At 35.9% G+C, this 20,748-nt stretch overlaps 1 protein-coding gene and 1 long non-coding RNA gene across 11 annotated transcripts; one reads left to right on the top strand and one right to left on the bottom strand.

Moving 5' to 3' along the window:
• Nucleotides 1-3,092: 3,092 nt before the first annotated feature.
• On the bottom strand, nt 3,093-11,080 carry LOC145108948 (uncharacterized). 5 transcript variants are annotated; one of them, XR_013708672.1, is made up of 6 exons: nt 10,351-11,080; nt 10,202-10,284; nt 5,127-9,970; nt 4,867-4,945; nt 3,962-4,256; nt 3,093-3,514 (listed from the first exon to the last, which is right to left on the bottom strand). It is a non-coding gene; the product is annotated as an uncharacterized LOC145108948 (long non-coding RNA). The 5 variants fall into 5 exon arrangements; XR_013708671.1 differs by having other exon boundaries at nt 4,867-9,970; nt 10,198-10,284; XR_013708670.1 differs by having other exon boundaries at nt 4,867-9,970.
• A 2,227-nt stretch (nt 11,081-13,307) lies between these two features.
• On the top strand, nt 13,308-20,388 carry LOC145108947 (TMV resistance protein N-like). 6 transcript variants are annotated; one of them, XM_079046040.1, is made up of 8 exons: nt 13,315-13,998; nt 14,268-15,375; nt 15,466-15,750; nt 15,845-17,431; nt 18,063-18,252; nt 18,334-18,581; nt 18,679-18,716; nt 20,009-20,388. In XM_079046040.1, exons 1-4 carry the CDS (start codon nt 13,520-13,522, stop codon nt 17,378-17,380), a joined length of 3,408 nt encoding a protein of 1,135 aa, XP_078902166.1. In that variant the 5' UTR covers nt 13,315-13,519; the 3' UTR covers nt 17,381-17,431; nt 18,063-18,252; nt 18,334-18,581; nt 18,679-18,716; nt 20,009-20,388. The 6 variants fall into 6 exon arrangements, with proteins under 6 accessions (XP_078902167.1, XP_078902166.1, XP_078902163.1 ...); XM_079046037.1 differs by having other exon boundaries at nt 18,668-18,716; XM_079046039.1 differs by having other exon boundaries at nt 18,668-18,775.
• Nucleotides 20,389-20,748: the final 360 nt, after the last annotated feature.

Here is a 20,748-nt window from a genome sequence, read left to right as displayed (position 1 = left end):
CCAGGTGGCGGGTGCGAGCTTCGGACACGCCAAGGGCACGCGGCGCCTTCGGATTGGGCCAACGAGGCTCGGATGATGAGTCAGAAGCGAGGCGCGTCGGAAGATCATTGGACCGCACCCTCGGTCAAATCAGCAAGCGACACGCGTGTTGCGCACGGGCTATGCATGCGAGGATCATGTGGCCAGCACCATTCCATGCGAATTTTCTCGAAAATTGTGCCAATTCTTGTAAAATCCATAACTTTCTCATACGTGCTCCGTTTTTGACGTTCTTTATATACACGCGTAGGTAAAATTACGCTCTACAACTTTCGTTTAGACTTCATCGGCTAATTTTGACTTTGATTTTTATATTATTATTTTTAACAGACCGGGACAGGAAATCCGTTAAAAATTCATAACTTCTTCATCCGACGTCCGTTTTCGTCAGACTTTTTACCGTTGTGCTACTAATGACGAGACCTTCGATTCTCGTTTAGGTCGTGTCGGCTAAAAATCACTCGATCTAAAATTCGAGTTTTTAGCTGTCTACTACTAAGCTGAAACTTCGAAAAATCATAACTTCCTCATACGAAGTCAGATTTTGGCGTTCTTTTTATCGAACTTCTCGGTTTAACGAACACTACGAGTTTCGTTTAGATCACTAAGGCTAAAAATTAGTTTATCAAAAATTCACTTTTTACGACATTCGGCCCCGTGCCGGTTTTGTCGCGAAACTTCGACAAGTCATAACTTTTTCGTTATAACTCGGATTTCAGCATTCTTTATATATCCATAATCCTTGTCACGCCCACTACCAGTTTCTTAATAGATATTGGCTTTATCTAAAATTTAATTTTTGACGCTCATTTTTATTCTTAATTAATTAAACCCTAATAATTAAGCATAAAACACATAATTCACATAAAATTCACATAATTCCTTTTCATTTCTTCTAAATGAGTTTCAAAGGTTAACCTAGACCATTATGTTAATATTAATGTCTAGCCTAGAAACATGCGCGTTACAATGTTCGTTAGGTTTGGTACCAGAATATTGGTATCGTTAATGTTAATAAAACTAAAAGAAATTTTAAATTAAGATATTATATGACTGTAACACTCAATTCCAGGTATGAAATTACTTTCGATTTTGTATGATATTTTTTCTTTTGTAGGTCATGGTCACCACGGCATGGCGATTAGCTTTTGGGCGTGGGGGTTTAATTACCCACCATGGCGTGACAACGGTTGATGGAGAAAACCCTAAAGTTTAAGGGGTTGATCCATATTTAATGATCCTTAACCCTTCATAGCCTCCCTTACATCAGCCTCCATTCCCCCAAATCGTTCATTGCAAACCCTAATAACCTTTCACCATCTTTTGAGCTAGTTTGGTACTCTTTGAATCTAGAGAAGGAAGAAGGAGGAGGAAAGAAGCAAAGATCAAGCAAGCAAGTCCCTATTCTTTATCTTGGCACTCTTCTAGAAATTTGTAAGTGTCCAAGACTCGATTTTTATCTTAACAAGTTGTTAGATCTGTAGTTTTGTCCCATTAGCTTCTTGTTCTTGATTGTTGGGATGGATAGACCTCATAAAGTTTGCAACTTTATGGATCTCCAGGTCAAGGTGATCTAGTAGTGTCTTGGATTTAGATTATAATCAAGTTTTGATGTTATGCATAGAGATTAGGTCATAAATCCTCATTTTGACCTAATATGGGTGCAAGACATGCATTGGGCATGTATGTCTATAAAGCACCAACCTTTGGGACAGTTTAGGTGTTAGAACCACTTCTGGAAAGGATGGACTTCGGACTTTATGGATTAAGTGTTTATTGGTTAAGCCCTTGCATTATTAAGCTTTATGGTTTGAGTTTTGGACCTTTTTGGGAGGTCCCAATGGAGAAAGTTGGGAACTTTATCCTTCTAGATCATATTTTGGACTAGAACTGAGATTTGGAGCTCTTAGAATCAAAGAAAACAGCTTAACGTATTATGTTGTTGGAACTTAGGCAACCACGACGTTATAATGACAATCCCTATAATAAAGTTATAATAAAGTTGAGATGTTATACAAAATAAAATTGATTCTGTAATTATAACAAAATAAAATTTATTATGTAATTATACAAAATAAAATTGAGATATTGCACGTATTCGACAAAAATAACTAGAAGCTGATAACTGGTATAACTATTTTTTTTCCAGCCTTTATAGAAGGAGGTCCAACAACGATGCAACAAAAATGTTTTGTATTTTTCTCTTAATTTGATCGTAAATAGTCATATTTTAATTTTATTATAAACACGCTTATATATAATATTAGGATGTATTTTTATGTTTTAAAAAAAAACTTAAATTTTTAATAAGTTATTTTTTGTAGATTTATTTAAAAATTATTAGTTTTGTCTAATATAGTTATGTAGTTACAAAAAAACACGATAATACGTTTGTTTATACTTAAAAGATGAATATATATATATATATATATATATATATATATATATATATATATATATATATATATATATATATATATATATATATATATATATATATATATATATATATATATACTAGTCGTTTACACGCATCAAGCGACGGGTACAAATAGTTTTTCGGAAATTAATTTCTGTAGGCAATTAGTTCTTTTATGTATAATAAATTGAAATTATAGTTAAATTGTTTTGAAAATACTTAAGTAGAAATGGTTAATGGATCAACTTTATACATTTACTATTTTTAAAATACGACTTAAATGCAGTTTAATTAAAAATTAGTTAATGGATCATCTTTATACATTTATTATCTTTTGCGCACACTTATTTTATGTATAATACATTGAAATTGGTTATAAAGTATAAGCATTCAAATACATTTGAATAACAGAACGCATTTGACATTTTTTTAGTTACATTAAAATTAAAAAAAAAAAAAAAACCATATATCATTTCTAAGATTTGCTTAATGTAAACGTTCATTAAAAAGTAATATATAAATTTGCATATATCTTAGAATAATGTTTATTTATTTGTTACTCTAAGATCACCAAATTGGTTGAAAATGTAAAACATCATTCGATAAAAACTTCGCTTTTAGCTTAAACCACAAAATAAATCAAAACGTTACCCACAATCACATATTAACACACGCAACTCTAAGAATCTTAGTTATAAAAAAAATAACACAACCTGTTGCTTTCCTTATATCGGAGGAACTCAATACAATATCAAATCCAAACGGATATATATAGAAACTTTAAATGAAATAAATCTATGTGAAACTTTAAATAAAATAAATTCATGTGAAATATATGATGATAGAACTTCCAACAACTTTATCAAGATGGTCTTCAAGATAACATTCCCCACCATGGCCAGCCTCATTAATCTCCTAAGCTTCAAAGCATTTTCCATAATGTACGGTAACAAAGAATCAACATCACCCATAAACAAAATACTTGAATGTAATCTACTTTTGGATGTCAGCTCACAAATGCAATCTACAACTAACATAGGATGAATATTGCTCGACCTTGATAAGAAAAAAAAAAGGACTACGTTGTTATTTGTTGCGTTTACTCTTTTTAAAATAAAAAATAATTTTGTTGACATTCAGTAGTATTGTACTTATAAATCTTTTTACTTATATAAAAAATACACTTATACCCACAATAACTATATACATTTTACCCCTAATAGCAATCCACTTAAAATTTTGTAGAGTAAAACATGTTAGTTGTCATCAAAAAGAAAAGGGCTAACTGCTAGAAATAGCAATGCACTACACTACATACCTATTTTGGTAATACTCTTTACATTTCAATCCTTAAAAGATTCCCATTTGTTTACCTCTTTTCCCTTCAGGCGTACAACTTAACTGTTGCTACGATCAAATATTCAGGCACTCCACATAAATTACAATTAAATATGCTTATTATATAATCGTTTAAGGTAAATAAAAAAAGAGAAGTTTACTCACCAATGATAGAGACCTGTAATGGAGGTCAAACCACTTTTTGTCCTCTTCCCCTCCCCGGTGATAGAATCCAACCCATGCAACTTTACTTCGCATCCCTGTAGCATCAAGCAAGCCACAATAATTATATAACTAATCCATGTACTCATATCTTCGGACAAATACAATATGATCTAGCCTCCTTGATGTAGGTAAAGTGAGAATACTATCAGCAAAAAAGAAGCTCAAGTAGAAGGAACTTGACTCCAGTGGAAGAAGGATCAACATTTGATTTTGTACCATGTGGCAAAATAAGCTGCTGGAACAACCAAAAAAAGAACATGTTAAAAGACTTGCAACATTACAATATCCAGGATGAATGCAACATAAATCTTTGTGACTCTTGAACCTAAACAGGTAAACTACTTTCTAGTTCTCTCTATAGGGGTCACCATGCCTAGAGCTCCATTCAGTCAGTTGTCCTAGGGAATTGAAACTTTGTTAGACCAAAATTATAAACTATATAAAAAAATAGTGCATCAAAAAAATATAAACCAAAATTTACCTCATTTTCATCAAGAGCAGCCATTTGCAACAGTTTTTTTCAATTTCTTTTTAGAAAACTGAAATAAAATGCTAAATAATTCATGTTGTTTGCAGTTTGCAAAGTGTGCCTATTACACCCAAAAGGATGCTTCAATAGTAAGATACAACCTTAAAACAACCATAAATAAAAAGTTTACAGGTCATTATATGTTCCTAGTTCAAATCACATGCTTGAAAAACGCTCTTAAGCAAGAATGTTTCTAGAGACATACGTAGTGTCTTAAAATTGATAAGACCATATAATAAGAACTATAGAAGCAATCAGGAACAAATTTCTTTTAAAAAAAGAGCATAAAGAATGATTTTGTAGAGCTCATACTCACCTCTTGTTATGTTCTCTCTAAAGCATTTCTACAAACACTTTATATGCAATTTCCTTGTTTGGCAGTCACATAAGAGTATCTGTTGGAATAATTCAGAAATTAGTTTAAAATTGTTTTATGTCATGTTTTTATTATGTTTTGAATAATTCAAAGCCATGTGGGCTGTTGAATCCGGGTCTTATGCCACTAGGGGTAGTTGCAGTCTTTTTAGCATTTTTTGAGTTTAAATAGCTTAGCAGTATGTACGTTGAGGTTATCACCTCCTTTCTCAATTCAGTGAATAAAAAGCTATAAGCTTTAAGTATCTTGCCCCCCTGTTTTTTCCCTGTTTTATCCTTGCTTCTGTTTCATTGCCATAGTCTTGATACAGGCTTGTGAAAAGCCAACACTTGGTATCAGAGCAAACCCGGTACATGCCCAAGTATCAACCCCGAAAAGAAGAAATGATAGGCAGCAGCAGCAATGGGAATGGTGACAAAGACGGGTAAAATCACACTCCACTAATCGATGTTAACAAGAAGCAACTATGGGGCATGAGCAATAAAGATGCGGGTGTTTATGTTGGCTCAAGGTGTTTGGGATGTTGTAGAACCCAGAACACCCAACACTCTTGTTGAAGCAAAGAAGGATAACATGGCCTTGGCTGCCATCTATCAGGGAATACCTGAGGATTTGCTCATGACATTGGCAGAGAAGAAGACCGCTAAAGAAGCCTGGGAATCCCTCAAAGTTATGTTTGTAGGGGCAGATAGAGTGAAGGTTGCCAGAATTCAAACACTCAAGGCTGAACTCGAAGCCATGAACATGAAAGAAACGGAGAGTGTTGATGACTTCACCGGAAAAGTCATCAACACAGTCAGCACATTACGAACCTTGGGAGACAAGGTAGAAGAATCTCAGGTGGTGAAAAAGTTACTCAGGGCGGTGTCATCCAAATTTCTTCAGATTGCCTCGAAACTCGAGCAATTTGGAGATTTGGAATCAATGTCCGTTGAAGAGGTGATCGGAAGACTCAAGGCATATGAAGAACGCATGAAGAGTACCGGTGAAGGTGACGATCGAAAACTCCTCCTAACTAACAAAGAATGGTCCGATAGAAACAAAAAGAAGTCAGAGGGTGATTCAAAGCAGAGATCAAATCGAGGTGGATTTGGCGGATCCCGTGGTGGTCGTGGCAGAGGTAGAGGAAGAATCGGAGGAGGCCATGATGGTCGTGGTGGCAGAGGAGGACCACATCACCACAAGAAAAGCAATCCCGGTGCATCGAGTAGCCATGACAAAAGTGACATCCAGTGCTATAATTGCCAAGAGTATGGGCATTATGCATCTGAATGTAAGAACCCATGAAAAGAACGAACCCACGAGAATAACCTGGTCCAAGAACATCACGACAATGAGCCTGCCATGTTGCTGTCAACATGTGAAGATGAAAGCTTGGTATTTCTGAATGAAGAAAATCTCGGTCCACAATTGAGAACCCATGGTAATCCAAAGAAGTCATCTTGCACATGGTACCTGGACACAGGTGCTAGTAACCATATGACTGGAGACAAAACCAAATTCAGAAGCTTGAATGAATCAATTCATGGTTTTGTGAAATTTGGAAATGAATCGAAAGTGAGAATCGAAGGCAAAGGCTCAATAGTTTTCAAGTGCAAGAATGGAGAGCGTCGAAAATTGAATGATGTATACTACATACCTGATTTATGTAGCAACATCATTAGTCTGGGTCAATTAGCAGAAGGGGGAGATGAGATCAAGATCAAAGACCCATTTTTATGGGTTCATGATTCAATTGGAAAGCTACTCATGAAGGTTAGAAGATCAGCAAACAGACTCTACAAAATTAAGTTAGAAGAAGATACTGCAGTGTGCTTTGTTGCAGAAGTTGATGATCCAACCTGGCTGTGGCACAAACGCTTGGGGCACATAAATTGCAATTCATTAAAACAGATGGTTGATAAGAAAATGATTGAAGGAGTGCCACTGTTAACAATCCCCACACAACTCTGTGAAGGTTGTTTAGTGGGAAAACAAACAAGGGACCCATTTCCAAGTCAGACGAATTTCAGGGCAAAGAAGAAGCTGAAGTTGGTCTATGGTGATTTATGTGGGCCGGTTACCCCTTCAACACCCTCTGGTAACAAATACTTCATGTTGATGGTTGATGATTTCAGTAGGGTAATGTGGGTATACCTGTTGAAATCTAAGGATGAGGCTCTACAAGTATTTAAGAACTTTAGAAGAAAAGTAGAGACTGAAGCAGGGGAAAAGGTAAAAGTGTTCAGAACCGATCGTGGAGGAGAATTCCTATCAAAGGAATTCATGAAGTACTGTGATGAAACTGGGCTAGAGAGACAGTACACGTCTCCCTACTCTCCACAGCAAAATGGAGTAGTAGAGAGACGTAATCAGACTATATTGGAGATGGTAAGATGCAATTTAAAGATAATGTCTGTGCCAAATGCACTATGGGGAGAAGCTGTAGCATACTCTGTTTATGTCTTGAACAGAGCTCACACGAAAGCCTTGAAGGATATGACTCCCTATGAAATATGGTCGGGAAGAAAGCCCCACATAGCACATCTCAGGGTGTTTGGTTGCGTAGCCCATATGAAAATTGTCAAAGGGCATTTTAGGAAACTTGAAGACAGAAGTATGCCCCTGGTTCATCTCGGTGTAGAAAAAGGGTCAAAAGCCTATAGGCTTCTAGACCCGGACACTGGGAAGTTGTATGTGAGTCGTGATCTCGTATTCGAAGAAGATCGAACATGGATATGGGAGAAGAGTGTTAAGATCAAGGCGACACAAGGATTAATTTTCACTGTCGAAGGCTTTGATCTCGATGGCAACATCCATGATGACGATGGAGAATGGCTATCAGACACATCAGGTCAAGGAATTGGGTCGGAACAAGAAGTTGGATCACCCTCCACTTGGGCCAATAGTGAGCAGTCAAACAGGCCGGGTCACCCACAAGTAAGCCCACCGGATAGTCCGACACCAACAAATACCCCAGTCACGCCCAATTCTCCCATCGCGATTGATCTATCGACTCAGGCAGCGACTCCGAGCACCGCTTCTAGCTCTACGGGTGGTGGTGCTCCAAAGCGGTTCAGGCTTCTTACAGATTTGTACGAAAGCACATATGAAATTCATGTACCCCCTGAAGATCTTATGCTAGTACGAAGCAATGAAGAACCTACATCGTATCTTGAGGCTAGTAGGAAAAAGGAGTGGCGAGAAGCGATGGCTGCAGAATTAGCTTCAATCGAAAAAAATAACACCTGGAGGTTGATTAATCTTCCAAAGAATCGCAAAGCTATCGGATTGAAGTGGGTATTCAAACTGAAGAGGGACCCAAGTGGGAAGATTATCAAGCACAAAGCCAGGATTGTAGCGAAGGGATACGTTCAAAGGCATGGGATCGACTATGATGAGGTATTTGCCCTAGTGGCCATAATTGACACAATTCGCCTCATCCTAGCCCTAGCAGGTTCAAATGGGTGGAAGGTTCACCATCTGGATGTCAAATCGGCATTCTTAAATGGAAACCTGGAAGAAGAGGTCTACGTTTTCCAACCAGAAGGTTATCAGAAGAAGGGCCAAGCTCATAAGGTGTTCAAATTATCTAAAGCCCTTTATGGGCTCAAACAAGCTCCTAGGGCTTGGAATGCTTGCCTTGATCGACACCTGAAGAACATTGACTTCACAAGATGTGCCCATGAGTACTCAGTCTACACCAAGAGGTATGAAGGGAATACTTTAATTGTAGGAGTGTATGTTGATGACCTGCTTGTGACAGGAAGCTGCCCTAAAAGTGTCCAAATATTCAAAAAGGACATGAATACCAAGTTTGAAATGAGTGATTTGGGACTCTTGACTCATTATTTGGGAATTGAAGTGAGCCAAATAGGAGATGGGATTACTCTGAAACAGGAGTCATATGCCAAAAACTTGCTTATCAAAACAGGTATGCAAGATTGTAATCCCACAAAGACCCCTATGGAACAGAAGCTCAAACTCTGGAAAGAAGATGAATCTGAATTGGTGAATCCCACAGAGTATCGAAGCATAGTTGGTGGACTGAGGTATCTAACTCATACCAGGCCAAACATATCCTTTGCTGTGGGAATTGTAAGTCGATTTATGGAGAAGCCAACTGTGAATCACCTACAGGCAGTGAAGGGTATCTTAAGATACATAAAGGGCACATTGAATTTTGGTCTGAAGTACTTAAGAGGAAAAGAAAATGTCACACTAAATGGGTACACGGATAGTGACTTAGCAAATGATGTCAATGATCGAAGAAGCACAGGAGGCATGACGTTCTATGTGAATGAGAACTTGATCACATGGGCATCACAAAAACAGAGGTGTGTGGCACTCTCTACCTGTGAAGCAGAATTTATGGCTGCCACCATGGCAGCCTGTCAAGGAATTTGGCTTAGAAGACTACTCAGTCAGATAACCGGACAGAAGTTGCCATTTGTTGAACTAAAGGTTGACAACAAATCCTCACTAGATTTAATGAAGAACCCAGTTTTCCATGGCAGAAGCAAGCACATAGATATCCGGTTCCATTTCATCTGAGAATGTGTTGAGAATGGGGACATTTCAGTCACACATGTTTGCAGCAAGGAACAAAAAGCTGATGTCCTAACCAAGTCATTGGGAAGATTGAAGTTTGAGGAGATGCGAAGTCTCCTTGGAGTAGTGAAGATATGATTTCTGAATTAAGGAGGAAAGTGTTGGAATAATTCAGAAATTAGTTTAAAATTGTTTTATGTAATGTTTTTATTATGTTTTGAATAATTCAAAGCCATGTGGGCTGTTGAATCCGGGTCTTATGCCACTAGGGGTAGTTGCAGTCTTTTTAGCATTTTTGAGTTTAAATAGCTTAGCAGTATGTACGTTGAGGTTATCACCTCCTTTCTCAATTCAGTGAATAAAAAGCTATAAGCTTTAAGTATCTTCCCCCCTGTTTTCTCCCTGTTTTATCCCTGCTTCTGTTTCATTGTCATAGTCTTGATACAGGCTTGTGAAAAGCCAACAGTATCAATAACCAATGTGGATGACAGACTGATAGTTACATGTATAATCCCTAGAAAACCAACAAAAATGTTAAAGATAAAAAGAAAGTCGTTTATCCCCGCCAATTTGCCAAGATCAAATGTGGGTTTTTTTTCAAAATATTATATTTGAGGATGAAAACACACACACACACACACACATATATATATATATATATATATATATATATATATATATATATATATATATACATATATCAGGGGGTTTAGGAGGTAACTTTAAGATAGAGAGATGGACCTACAAATCGACTTCTTCTTCAGAAAGAGATACCTACAAATCGACTTATTCTTCTAAATCGAACCAATTTGGTGAATAAATGTTTCCCTGCAGTTTCCAAAAAAAATACCAAATTAAAATATAAGATATGAAATCAGATCTTGAATCTTGTACCTAGACCCGACGGATGTGCCTTCATATATTTGATTTTGCAGTGCTTGTGAGAGTATACAAATAAGTGGGGCAGTGGTTGGGTTTTTTTATAGAGGGGAAAGGGAGAGAAAAGGAAATCAAGATGGGAATCAACGTGAATGGTGGAGGTTGTTCAGGTCGATGTGGTTAGATTTTTTGGTTTAATGCAGTGAAGATGATAATAGCGCTTGTGGTTGAAGGCAACGGTGATGGTGGTGGAGCTTGGTGGAGCTGTCGTTGGCTCAAAATTTGAATCAATGGTGAGACACGATATATATGGGAAACAGGAGAAGACCAGAGAGATGTATGGTGTTGAATGCAGGGAAGCAAGCAAAGATTCGAGTAATAGGTGATGGATTAAGCTTTGATAGAAATAGAGAAGCATAATGGTGGTCAGAGAAATTATCAGAATCGACAATTTTTGTTTCAAGAACCTTCGTTATATGGCCGGAGAACCATATCATATACACATATAAGCAGAGACGACATAAATAGAAAAATGGTTTAAGATCCCCTCTCCACCTACTTCATATTTAATACAGATATGGGGAAATCAAAGGGTTTATACAACATAAACTAAAGGAACGAAATTTCACCCGATAAAATCAAAGGGTTGATACATTTGATTAATGTTGCTTGGCGACATGTGCAATGAGTGATAACGGAAGGATTGAGTGGTGGTGGCGGTGGAGTGTAGGGTTTATGGAGAATGGGGAAGTATAAGGGTGCTGAGATGTAACATATAGGGGAAGGATGAGAGGATGATGTAAGGCGTTGCCCAATTCAACTAATTTAATTGATTTTGACCGATTCAAATGGCTGAAATTAAGGGAAATGTTGGTTTAAAGTTGTTGACTAATTCACCATGTTGACGGGAGCCGGATAACATCTGATTGCATAAACTTGTTGTAAATGTTGCTTTAAGGGGTGTACCTCTTAAAATTCAGCATTTGAGGCTAAATGTTTATTAAGGTGTGTCTATATATATATATATGACAATTGAAAAATTGAAATAATAAGGATCGAAGTAATAATTAAAATACAAAAGAATATAAATTGAAAATAAACTTTAACTAGAAAGGGTAATGTTTAATAAAGTAATTGTTTGATGCGATACGAAAGAAAAATTTGTATACCATTCGAATAACAATATTGCAAATAATAATATATAATAATATGGAATTATTATCTCAAGTCCAATAAGGGTTATTTAATCCAAGTCAAAAGAGGTTTTGACCATTAAAAGTGGTTTATGACTTCTAAATCGGGTGCCAATAGCAACACCCGACAGGGAAATCACATCACATTTTTCATTTTCACTATGTCGTGTTGTGACTGCGAGAGTCAAGACCGATTACTATTTCCTAATTTCTTATTTCCAAAGAATATTTAAGAAGGATTCTAGACGGATTCCAAACAATTAATATTAAAATTTTCAGATTTTTTTTGTAACATTTGACATATAGCATATTCCAAACAATAATTCAAAAGAAAAAGACATCCTACTTCAATGACAAAATACTTAGATTACAAATTAGTATACTTAAAAAAGACTAAAGATTGAAGACAAATTACAATGAACTAGATAAATAGAGATGCAAAATAAACAAAAAACACAAAATTGAATTGTAAGTCATACCTAATTAGTGATGTGAAAACTTTGAGGACAAAATTGCAAAAATGGTCCCTGTGGTTGGCAAATTTATGTGTTTTTGGTCCAAAACGAAACCTTGATGCACCGCCGGTCCAAAATTGGATTTTTTTTATTGTTTTTGGTCCCTCACACTAACTTCCATCCATATATGCCATTAGCTGCAATAAAGACGACAGTATTTTCGTCTTTCCACCTACAGGGACCGTTTTGGGGCCATTGACCATTGAAACAGAAAGGGATGCATGATTTCCCTCATGCTACGACTCTGTGATTGAGAAGAACACCGGTGGAGAAATGATGAGGGCTTTTGTGTTACGGATCCTTTGAAACCTGAATCTAACTTTACGACTGGATTAGGAACTAGTGAAGAGATGGTATCTGTCGGTCGTTCTGGGAAGACTATTTAACTTCTTTGTTTGAGGGATTGCCATATTTTAGCCGGACCATTGTCTTCTTCTCCGTCCAGTGTTTAAAGGGACGATTTCTTGAAACCTAATTCTCCAAAGGGATCGTGTTAGTTTTATCACAATCAAAATCTGGATTTTGAATCGTTTGCAAAACTAAAAGTTACACAAGAACGTAGATATCAGCAGGAGGAGAAGTGTGTAACCAATCTTCAAGATTCAAAGAACTTGTTGGAGGTTTTCATGATTTTTTTGGAAACAGGTTGCAAAAATGGTCCCTGTAGGTGGAAAGACGAAAATACTCTCGTCTTTATTGCAGCTAACGACATATATGGATGGAAGTTAGTATGAGGGACCAAAAACAATAAAAAAAAATTCAATTTTGGACCAGTGGTACACCAAAGTTTCGTTTTGGACCAAAAGCGTATAAATTTACCAACCATAGAGACAATTTTTGCAATTTTGTCAACTTTGAGTGTGGTTAAACCTTTTTAATACAGAAGTCGCTGATTTCTAAGGGTTGAGACTTTGAGACCTTGGATTTGGAAGACTTAAATCCTAATGGACAGCTTGCATACCGATTTCCCTTTTTTGGTCGCTCCTGCCCTCTTTTTGACCGCTTGCAAAATTTGATTCCTGAAACGATTCTTCCGCCTCTCTTTTTGGGCCCTCTTTTAAATCGCAAGTCCAAACACTCCTGAGAATTCCGGTCTAGCAAAATTAACAAATAAAATCCATTCTTTATTTTTATTAGAGGATTCTAAGAGTTCAAATTTATTTAAATAATTAAATTGCCTCATTCTTTAAGAACCTTATAAAACAATTTACTTTTGCCAATTTTGTAAGTCGACAGTGGAGACGTTCCCTGATTTTTAAATTGTTCAGATAAGTAAATTCTGCTGCTCCTTAGTAAAAAAGTGGTTTGACTTTCTCCACCGAATTTCCAAAGTTTTCCAACCACACCCCTCACCTTTTCACATTATCCATTATTTCTTTGACCATCCCCGTTCATCTCATCCAAATTTCTTCACGATCGTTCACATAATCTTTGCCCAACAAAGATTTGATTTTATAGGATCGATCCTTCATCTCAATGGCGTCCTCTTCAACTTCATCCGTTCACAAGAGCTTTAAGTATGATGTATTTTTGAGTTTCAGGGGCGAAGATACTCGTACGAACTTCGTTGATCATCTTTATCATGCTCTTCAGAACAAAAGCATTCATACTTACAAGGACGATGAGAAAATCAAAAAAGGGAAAAAGATTAGTGATGAGCTCATCGGATCGATTGAAGATTCAAAATTCTACATCATTGTTTTCTCCAAGAACTATGCCTCTTCATCTTGGTGCTTGGATGAGCTTCTGAAGATAATGGAGTGCCATAGGACGACAGAGCAAACTGCATACCCTGTCTTCTATGATGTGGAACCCTCCGAAGTCAGAAAACAAAGTGGGGCAGTTGGAGAAGCATTTGCCAAGTACGAAATGGAAGAGGCTGCTGGGAAATGGAGAGTGGCTCTGAAAGAAGCAGCGGATCTTGCGGGGTGGGAGTTGAAGAAGACTGCTGATGGGTAATTCCTTAATTAGATCTATTCAATATTCTTGTATTTTGTTTATATCTGATCTAGCGTATAACCTTGATGTAAAAGGCCCCAACATGGGATCTTAGATTGTCTAATTTTTTTACCTCGGTTTGAGTCTTGTCCAAAGAATAACCATAAAATATGATTATACAACTACTTTTTATTTTTTTAATATCGGATTGTATTATAGATCTGAAAGCAACCGGTCATGTGGGGTTTTAATTAATTAGGCTAATTGAATCATTTTTTAAATACAGGCATGAAGCTAAAGTCATCCAAAAAATAGTTGAAGAGCTTTCACTAGAATTACGTTCCATCAGTTTCAACATTGACGAAAAGTTAGTAGGAATGGAGACCAGGATCAAAGATCTTGTATCATCTATAGGAATTGGTTGTGATGATGTCCGAATGATTGGGATCAAGGGAATGGGAGGTGGCGGAAAGACAACTTTAGCAAGAGCTGTTTTTGATTACATATCCTTTCAGTTTGAAGGTAAAAGCTTTGTTGAAAATGTAAGGGAAAATGTTTCTTTCTCTGGTTTAAAGTCTTTGCAAAAGCAAGTCCTTTCAGACGTCTTAAATGAAGACATACGTGTAAGTAGTATTTCTGACGGGAAGTACTTGATGAAGAGGAGGCTCCGTGATAAAAAGGTTCTTGTTGTTCTAGATGATGTGGATCATATAGACCAGCTTGAGGCGTTAGCCGGTGAGCTTAATTGGTTCAAGCCAGGAAGTAGAATCATAATCACAACAAGAGACGAGCAAGTCCTGGTAGCACACAGGGTGGAGCTCATTCGTGATGTCAATTTGTTATCGGATAAGGAAGCAATTTGCCTTTTCAATATGTATGCTTTTGGGAGAGAGGTTCCAATTCAAAAGTATGAAAATCTATCAAGACAAGTTGTACGTTATGCTGCTGGTCTTCCGTTAACTATCAGAGTTTTGGGTTCGTTTCTTTGTGGTAAGAATGAGCTTGAATGGATAGATGCCCTAGAACGACTAAAAACGATTCCATTAACAGAGACTCTGAAAAAATTGGAACTAAGCTATATCGCCCTAGAGGAGGATTACAAGGAAATGTTTCTAGATGTTGCATGCATCATGAAAGGTTGGCGGAAAGATGATGCAATCAAAGCACTTGAATGCTGTGGGTTTCATGCTAGAAATGGATTAAGAGTTCTTGAGCAAAAATCGCTCATAACTAGTTATTATGGTATTTTCGATAAATACAAGTATGTGGGCATGCATGACCATCTTGAAGAAATGGGCAGAAATATTGTTCGCCGCTCGCACCCAGATAAACCTCACAAACATACCCGATTGTGGATTTGTGAAGAAATTAGAAATGTATTGGTTAACAATTTGGTAAGGATTAATTTTTTTTATAAGTTAGGAAAAACTAAAACGTTTTCATTTGTTACAACAAGATTCACAATGATATCTTTTGAATTACAGGGTACTAAAGTGACAAGGTGCTTACGATTCGACATTCAAAATAGCAATCGGGAATTTGATATGAAAGGTCTTAGAAAGATGAAGAAACTTAGAATTCTTTTTGTGGGAGCTTCTCCTTATCAATTTAATATAGTCAACCCAGAATTTCCAAATGCTTTACAATATCTGCATATCACAGGTTACCCTTTTAGGTCTTTACCCATAACATTTCAAACAAGTAAGCTTGTTTCACTTGAGATGGCTAGAAGTAAAATCGTACAACTTTGGGAAGGGGGAGAAAGAAAGGTAGAATTATGGTTGATTGATTGTTTTGCATGAAATATTATATTGATTGTTTTCTTGTTACACCAACATTCATCTTGCTTTTTTCTAATCTTAGGCTCTTAACAAGCTGAGAATCCTGGACCTCAGTAGTTCAATGTTGAGTACCCTTGACCTTGGGCTTACTCCGAATCTTGAGACCTTGACTCTTCAAAACTGTTCTAATTTGGTAGAACTTCACATGCCTGTTGAATGTTTAAAGCTCGTATATGTCAACCTCGGAGGTTCAAAGTTAATCAGGACCCTTGACCTTAGGCTGGCACGAAATCTCGAAGAGTTGATTATTGGGCAGACTCTCAAACTCTCAAACTCTTGCAACAATTTGGAAAAACTTCAGATGCCCAATAGATGCCTAAATCTTCAATCTTTGGTAATCACAAATTCAAAGTTGAGGACCCTTGACATTGGGCAGACTCCAAATCTCAGGAATCTAGATCTTAGTAAAAATTATTGCCTGGAAGAACTTACCATTGCTGATGAATGTCAAATGCTCTCCAACCTTAATGTTAGTCATTCAAAGTTGAGAACCTTTGACCTTAGACTGACTCCAAATCTCGAGAGGTTGGATCTTGACAGATGTTATAATTTGGTAGAACTTGGCCCTCCCATCGGTAATATGAAAAAGCTTGTTCACTTACACTTTAGTACTCTGGGGTTTGGATATTTTTCGTTTAAGGTAGAAGATTATACTTCTTGTGGTGTTGATGAATCACTTGAGGTTGGTCCTTTAGCTTTATTAGATCTGACTGTGAAGTCCCTAAAAAGCTGCCCACTTCATCCCGAAAATAGCTTTACAAAGTTTCAGTTTAGCTCTTATTATAGAGAAGATCGACCCTCATTCACCAGAAATCTTGAGATGCTTATTTCTCTAGGTATGTGTGCTTGCACAAACCTTGAGACGTTTTCAAGAAGTATTTGTGGGTTACAACGTTTGAGAAAGCTTAAAATAGAAGGCAGTATTCTGGAGGTGCCCAAGGACCTATATAAGTTAGAATGTCTCGAGGAGCTAGTTTTATCGTATACAGAGATTAAGCATCTTCCGGATAGCATTTGTATGTTGAAACATCTGAAATCTCTCAAAATTATTTCATGTTTGAGTCTTCAAAAGTTACCAGAAAATCTTGGCCAATTAGAATGTTTGGAGAAGCTACATTTGTCAGATACAGATATTGAACGTCTTCCGGATAGCATTTGTATGTTGAAAAATCTGAAATCTCTCAAAAAAATTTCGTGTTTGCGTCTTCAAAAGTTACCGGTGGATCTTGGCCAATTAGAATTTTTAGAGAAGCTAGATTTGTCGCATACACCTATTGAATGTCTTCCGGATAGCATTTGTATGTTGAGACATTTGGAATCTCTCCTACTTTATGATTGTTCATTGCTTGAGAAGTTACCTAAGGAAGTTGGATGTCTAGAATGTTTGAAAGAGTTAGCTATAGAAGGTACAATCATAAGGCATCTTCCGCAAAGCATTCTTTTATTGAATGGTCTGTGTATAGTTGGGTCGAGAGAGCTTCTCGAGTTGTGTGGGTTTACATCTGAGATACAAACTTCAATATACTATGATACGTCCTGCTACGTAGTGGTGGGATGATTTTTGAGAAGCTTGGAAAAAAGCCAATTTAAAAAGGAATTATTGTAATAGGTACTCTCTATGTTATCGATATATCATCTTACTTTGATTTGAGTTTTAAAATTGATATGACAATGGTATATATATCAGCAAAAAATCTACAGTTCTATTAAAAAAAAATACAAGATCTATTATATACAAGAAGAACCCGTAGAGTATCTTATTCATCATCTGTCTTAAATGTGGAGCCTTATCCGAGTTCTAAAAACCGGCCATGACGTTTATGTTTCATGCATATCATAGAGTATTAATGTTAATCGTTATGGGTTTCATGCAAATTATGGAACATCTAAAAAATTATTCCCTTTTTCCATTTTCTGCGTTTGAAATTGTATTCGTGTTGCTATAATGCTATTGGTTCTAACATATAAACCATTTCCTGCAATCAGGAATTCCAATGAACAGGAAGCGATCGATATACCATCTAATTGATTCTTGCCTTTAATATATATATATATATATATATATATATATATATATACACACACACACATACACACACACACACATATCTTTTGGAAAATACAAGGAAAAACACTACAGTGGTCCAAGATGACATCCAGAAAAATGAGCAAGTGTCTGATATGAAAAAGTTTTTCTTTTTACTTTTAATTATAATATAGAGGTTTTTGAATTTCTATAGGTGATCAGGATGCTATCAAGAATACTCTAATGTGCTTGTGGTGATCAGAGTCTCAACATTGACAAACTTATCCGGGTGTGTGTGTGTGTGTTGATACAACTGGACATGTGTGGTGGCATGATCTCAGGCCATGAAACATGACAGTTCCTTGTGGAATATTTGGCTTTGGATCTAATCATGGGTAGAGATGGTATCTGTTTTTCCCTTGGATTAATATTGTTAACATATATGTGTCAAAAAATGATTTGATCATATCATTGATTTCTTTCAGGAAGGTGCTATGGTGATATCAACATGGAGGATGGGATATTGCATTGATTTTGTCCTTCTTCAACAATCTTAGCAACTGGGGTTAACATTTGTTAATTGAAATTAATTTGGTGTTTGTATAGGCAAAATGTACTTATTATCTGATGCCATTTTATTATTTCATCATTCCCATGGGTTTCTATTTATAAATAATTGTTTCAAAATCTTGAGTTTGCACAATTTCATTCACCTGGAGTTGGGTCACTGAAGGTCGGTGTATTATTTCTTCATTTAACGTGGTTTATCTTACTTTCCTTCTCTTCTCTTAATCTTTTCTCATGAAAACTTAAATTCAGTTGTTTTGCAGAAAAGAGATGCTGACAAATGAATGAAACACAAACTCATGTAAATTTCTCTCTATCCGTCTCTCTTATGTACAAGCACATATTGTATGTATGAATGGGGTAAGAACTAAGAAGCATGAAATAGCAACACACTTTCGTTTGTTTGTTTATCATAGCATCCTACTTTCATTTCTTCCTGTTAAAGCATTGTACTAAGAAATATATACCCGTTTATAGCAGTGGCATTAAAATACAAAGCAATTTCACTTCTTTGATTGGGTAGCTTTGTTAAACACTTAAAGTATAATGTTCTAATAAGAAAAAAACTGAAAATTTAAAGTACAATGCTATAATTGAGTAGATTTTTCAAAGTATAATGCTCTAATGAGAAAAAGTTAAAAGTACAATGCAATGGTTATTGGGTTTAATCTTGACAGGTTAGTTAAGTTTTTGTTTAGTATTTGAATTGAATAAAAAGTAGTAGGTTAATGGGTTGAATGGGTCATGTGGACCAGGTATTTTGGGGATTTTTGAGTGTTAGTTTTGTTGCTGTAAAACAGAAAAACGTGGGCCTATACTTGTTTAGTTCTGTTAGGTTTTATAGGCTATAAAATCCTCTCCTTTCATGAATAGAATGCAGCCGTTTTTGAGTCAAAATCACTTCTTTCTTCCTCTACATATTTCTCACGTATTATAACTGAGTAATACATATTTTTTGTTGCTGCAGTGAAGTGTGTATACAGGGCCTGATTTCCAACAATGGTTGGGTAGATTTTTCAAAGTATAATGATATAATGAGCAAAAATTAAAAGTATAATATATGCCGTAGTTGGGTACATTTTTAAAGTATAATGTTCCAATGAATAAAAATATGAAGTACAATGTTATAGATGGGTAGAATTTCAAATATAGGGCTCCAATAAGAAATTAAAAGGAAAGTACAATGCTATAATTGGGTAGATTTTGAAAGTATAATGTTTTAATAAGTACATATTGAAAGCACCTGGGTGAATTTTCAAAGGATAATGTTCTAATAATAATAAAAAAAAATTAAAGTACAATGTTATAATTGGGTAGATTTCAAGGTATCCTTTTATATTAAGAAAATTTAAAAGTGCTATACTACAAATAGAAAGTATAATGTTCTAATAAGAGAAAGATTTGGAGTACCATGCTATAATTCGGTAGATTTTTCAGAGGATAATGTTCTATTACATAAATACATGAAAGTATGTTGCTATTTCTTTCTTTGAGTCTGATGTAAATGTATGTATGTATGTGCATCGTTTTCTAGATATCAAAACAATTTGGAAATGGTTGATCCTTTTGTCATCCAGAATATAATATGTGCAGATACTAGGAGAACTAGAAGGTCTGACTAGACTACAGATGGGTTTACATGAATACTTTTGATGATGAGGTCAAGACTTCCCACCAAAGGCTCGTGTATACTAACATCCTCTCACATGGATCGAATCTGTTGTTTGCCTCAAAAGGCTAACCATCATCAACAATTATTCTTGTACTTTCTTTTTTTAGTCTTGTAGCATAATGCTTTGTATTTGGAATTATGATTTAAGGTAATTGCATTGAGTTATTATGCATCAACCCAAACTGTAATCTTGTTAACAATAAGATTGCAGTTAAGAATCAGGTCATATGTGTCTTGACTGCAACCTTTATTGTATTATGAAAATGGTTTTGGTAATACTTACATCTTTAGAGGTTCCAGGTTAAAAGTTGCTATATAATCAGTACAAAATTGTAAATATGTTGTTATTATAGGTAAAAGTTAAGAGACATTCATATTGGTAAAAAAGGTAAGTTAAATTGTTATCTCTTGCAATTTGCCTAAATTATAACGAAAAGATATTTTTCCCTCCAAGATAATTTGTAATCCATTCATTTTCTTTAAAAGTGTTCCTTTTGGGAAAATCGTGTAGTGTTGCTTATAAAATTTAGTTACATTAGTATTTTAATTAGAATTCTACTTTTGTGTCTAGTGCATGATTATATGGTATCATAAGATAGCATCTCGTTTACTTGATGTGATGATAAATGTTGGGAAAATGGGCAGGATTGGTCAACTGGGT

Source organism: Lactuca virosa, chromosome 4, assembly GCF_052849685.1.
Source record: "Lactuca virosa cultivar CGN04683 chromosome 4, Lactuca_virosa_CGN04683_v6, whole genome shotgun sequence".
In the NCBI taxonomy this organism is placed as follows: domain Eukaryota; kingdom Viridiplantae; phylum Streptophyta; class Magnoliopsida; order Asterales; family Asteraceae; genus Lactuca; species Lactuca virosa.
This window is presented reverse-complemented; position numbering and strand designations above follow the sequence as displayed.

Bases quoted from the DNA above. Each gene is read 5' to 3' on its own strand.
- LOC145108947 (XM_079046040.1), top strand. From the start codon at position 13,520: ATGGCGTCCTCTTCAACTTCATCCGTTCACAAGAGCTTTAAGTATGAT. The intron at 13,999-14,267 runs GTAATTCCTTAA...TTTTAAATACAG, and splicing joins TTGAAGAAGACTGCTGATGG to GCATGAAGCTAAAGTCATCC. The intron at 15,376-15,465 runs GTAAGGATTAAT...TTTGAATTACAG, and splicing joins ATGTATTGGTTAACAATTTG to GGTACTAAAGTGACAAGGTG.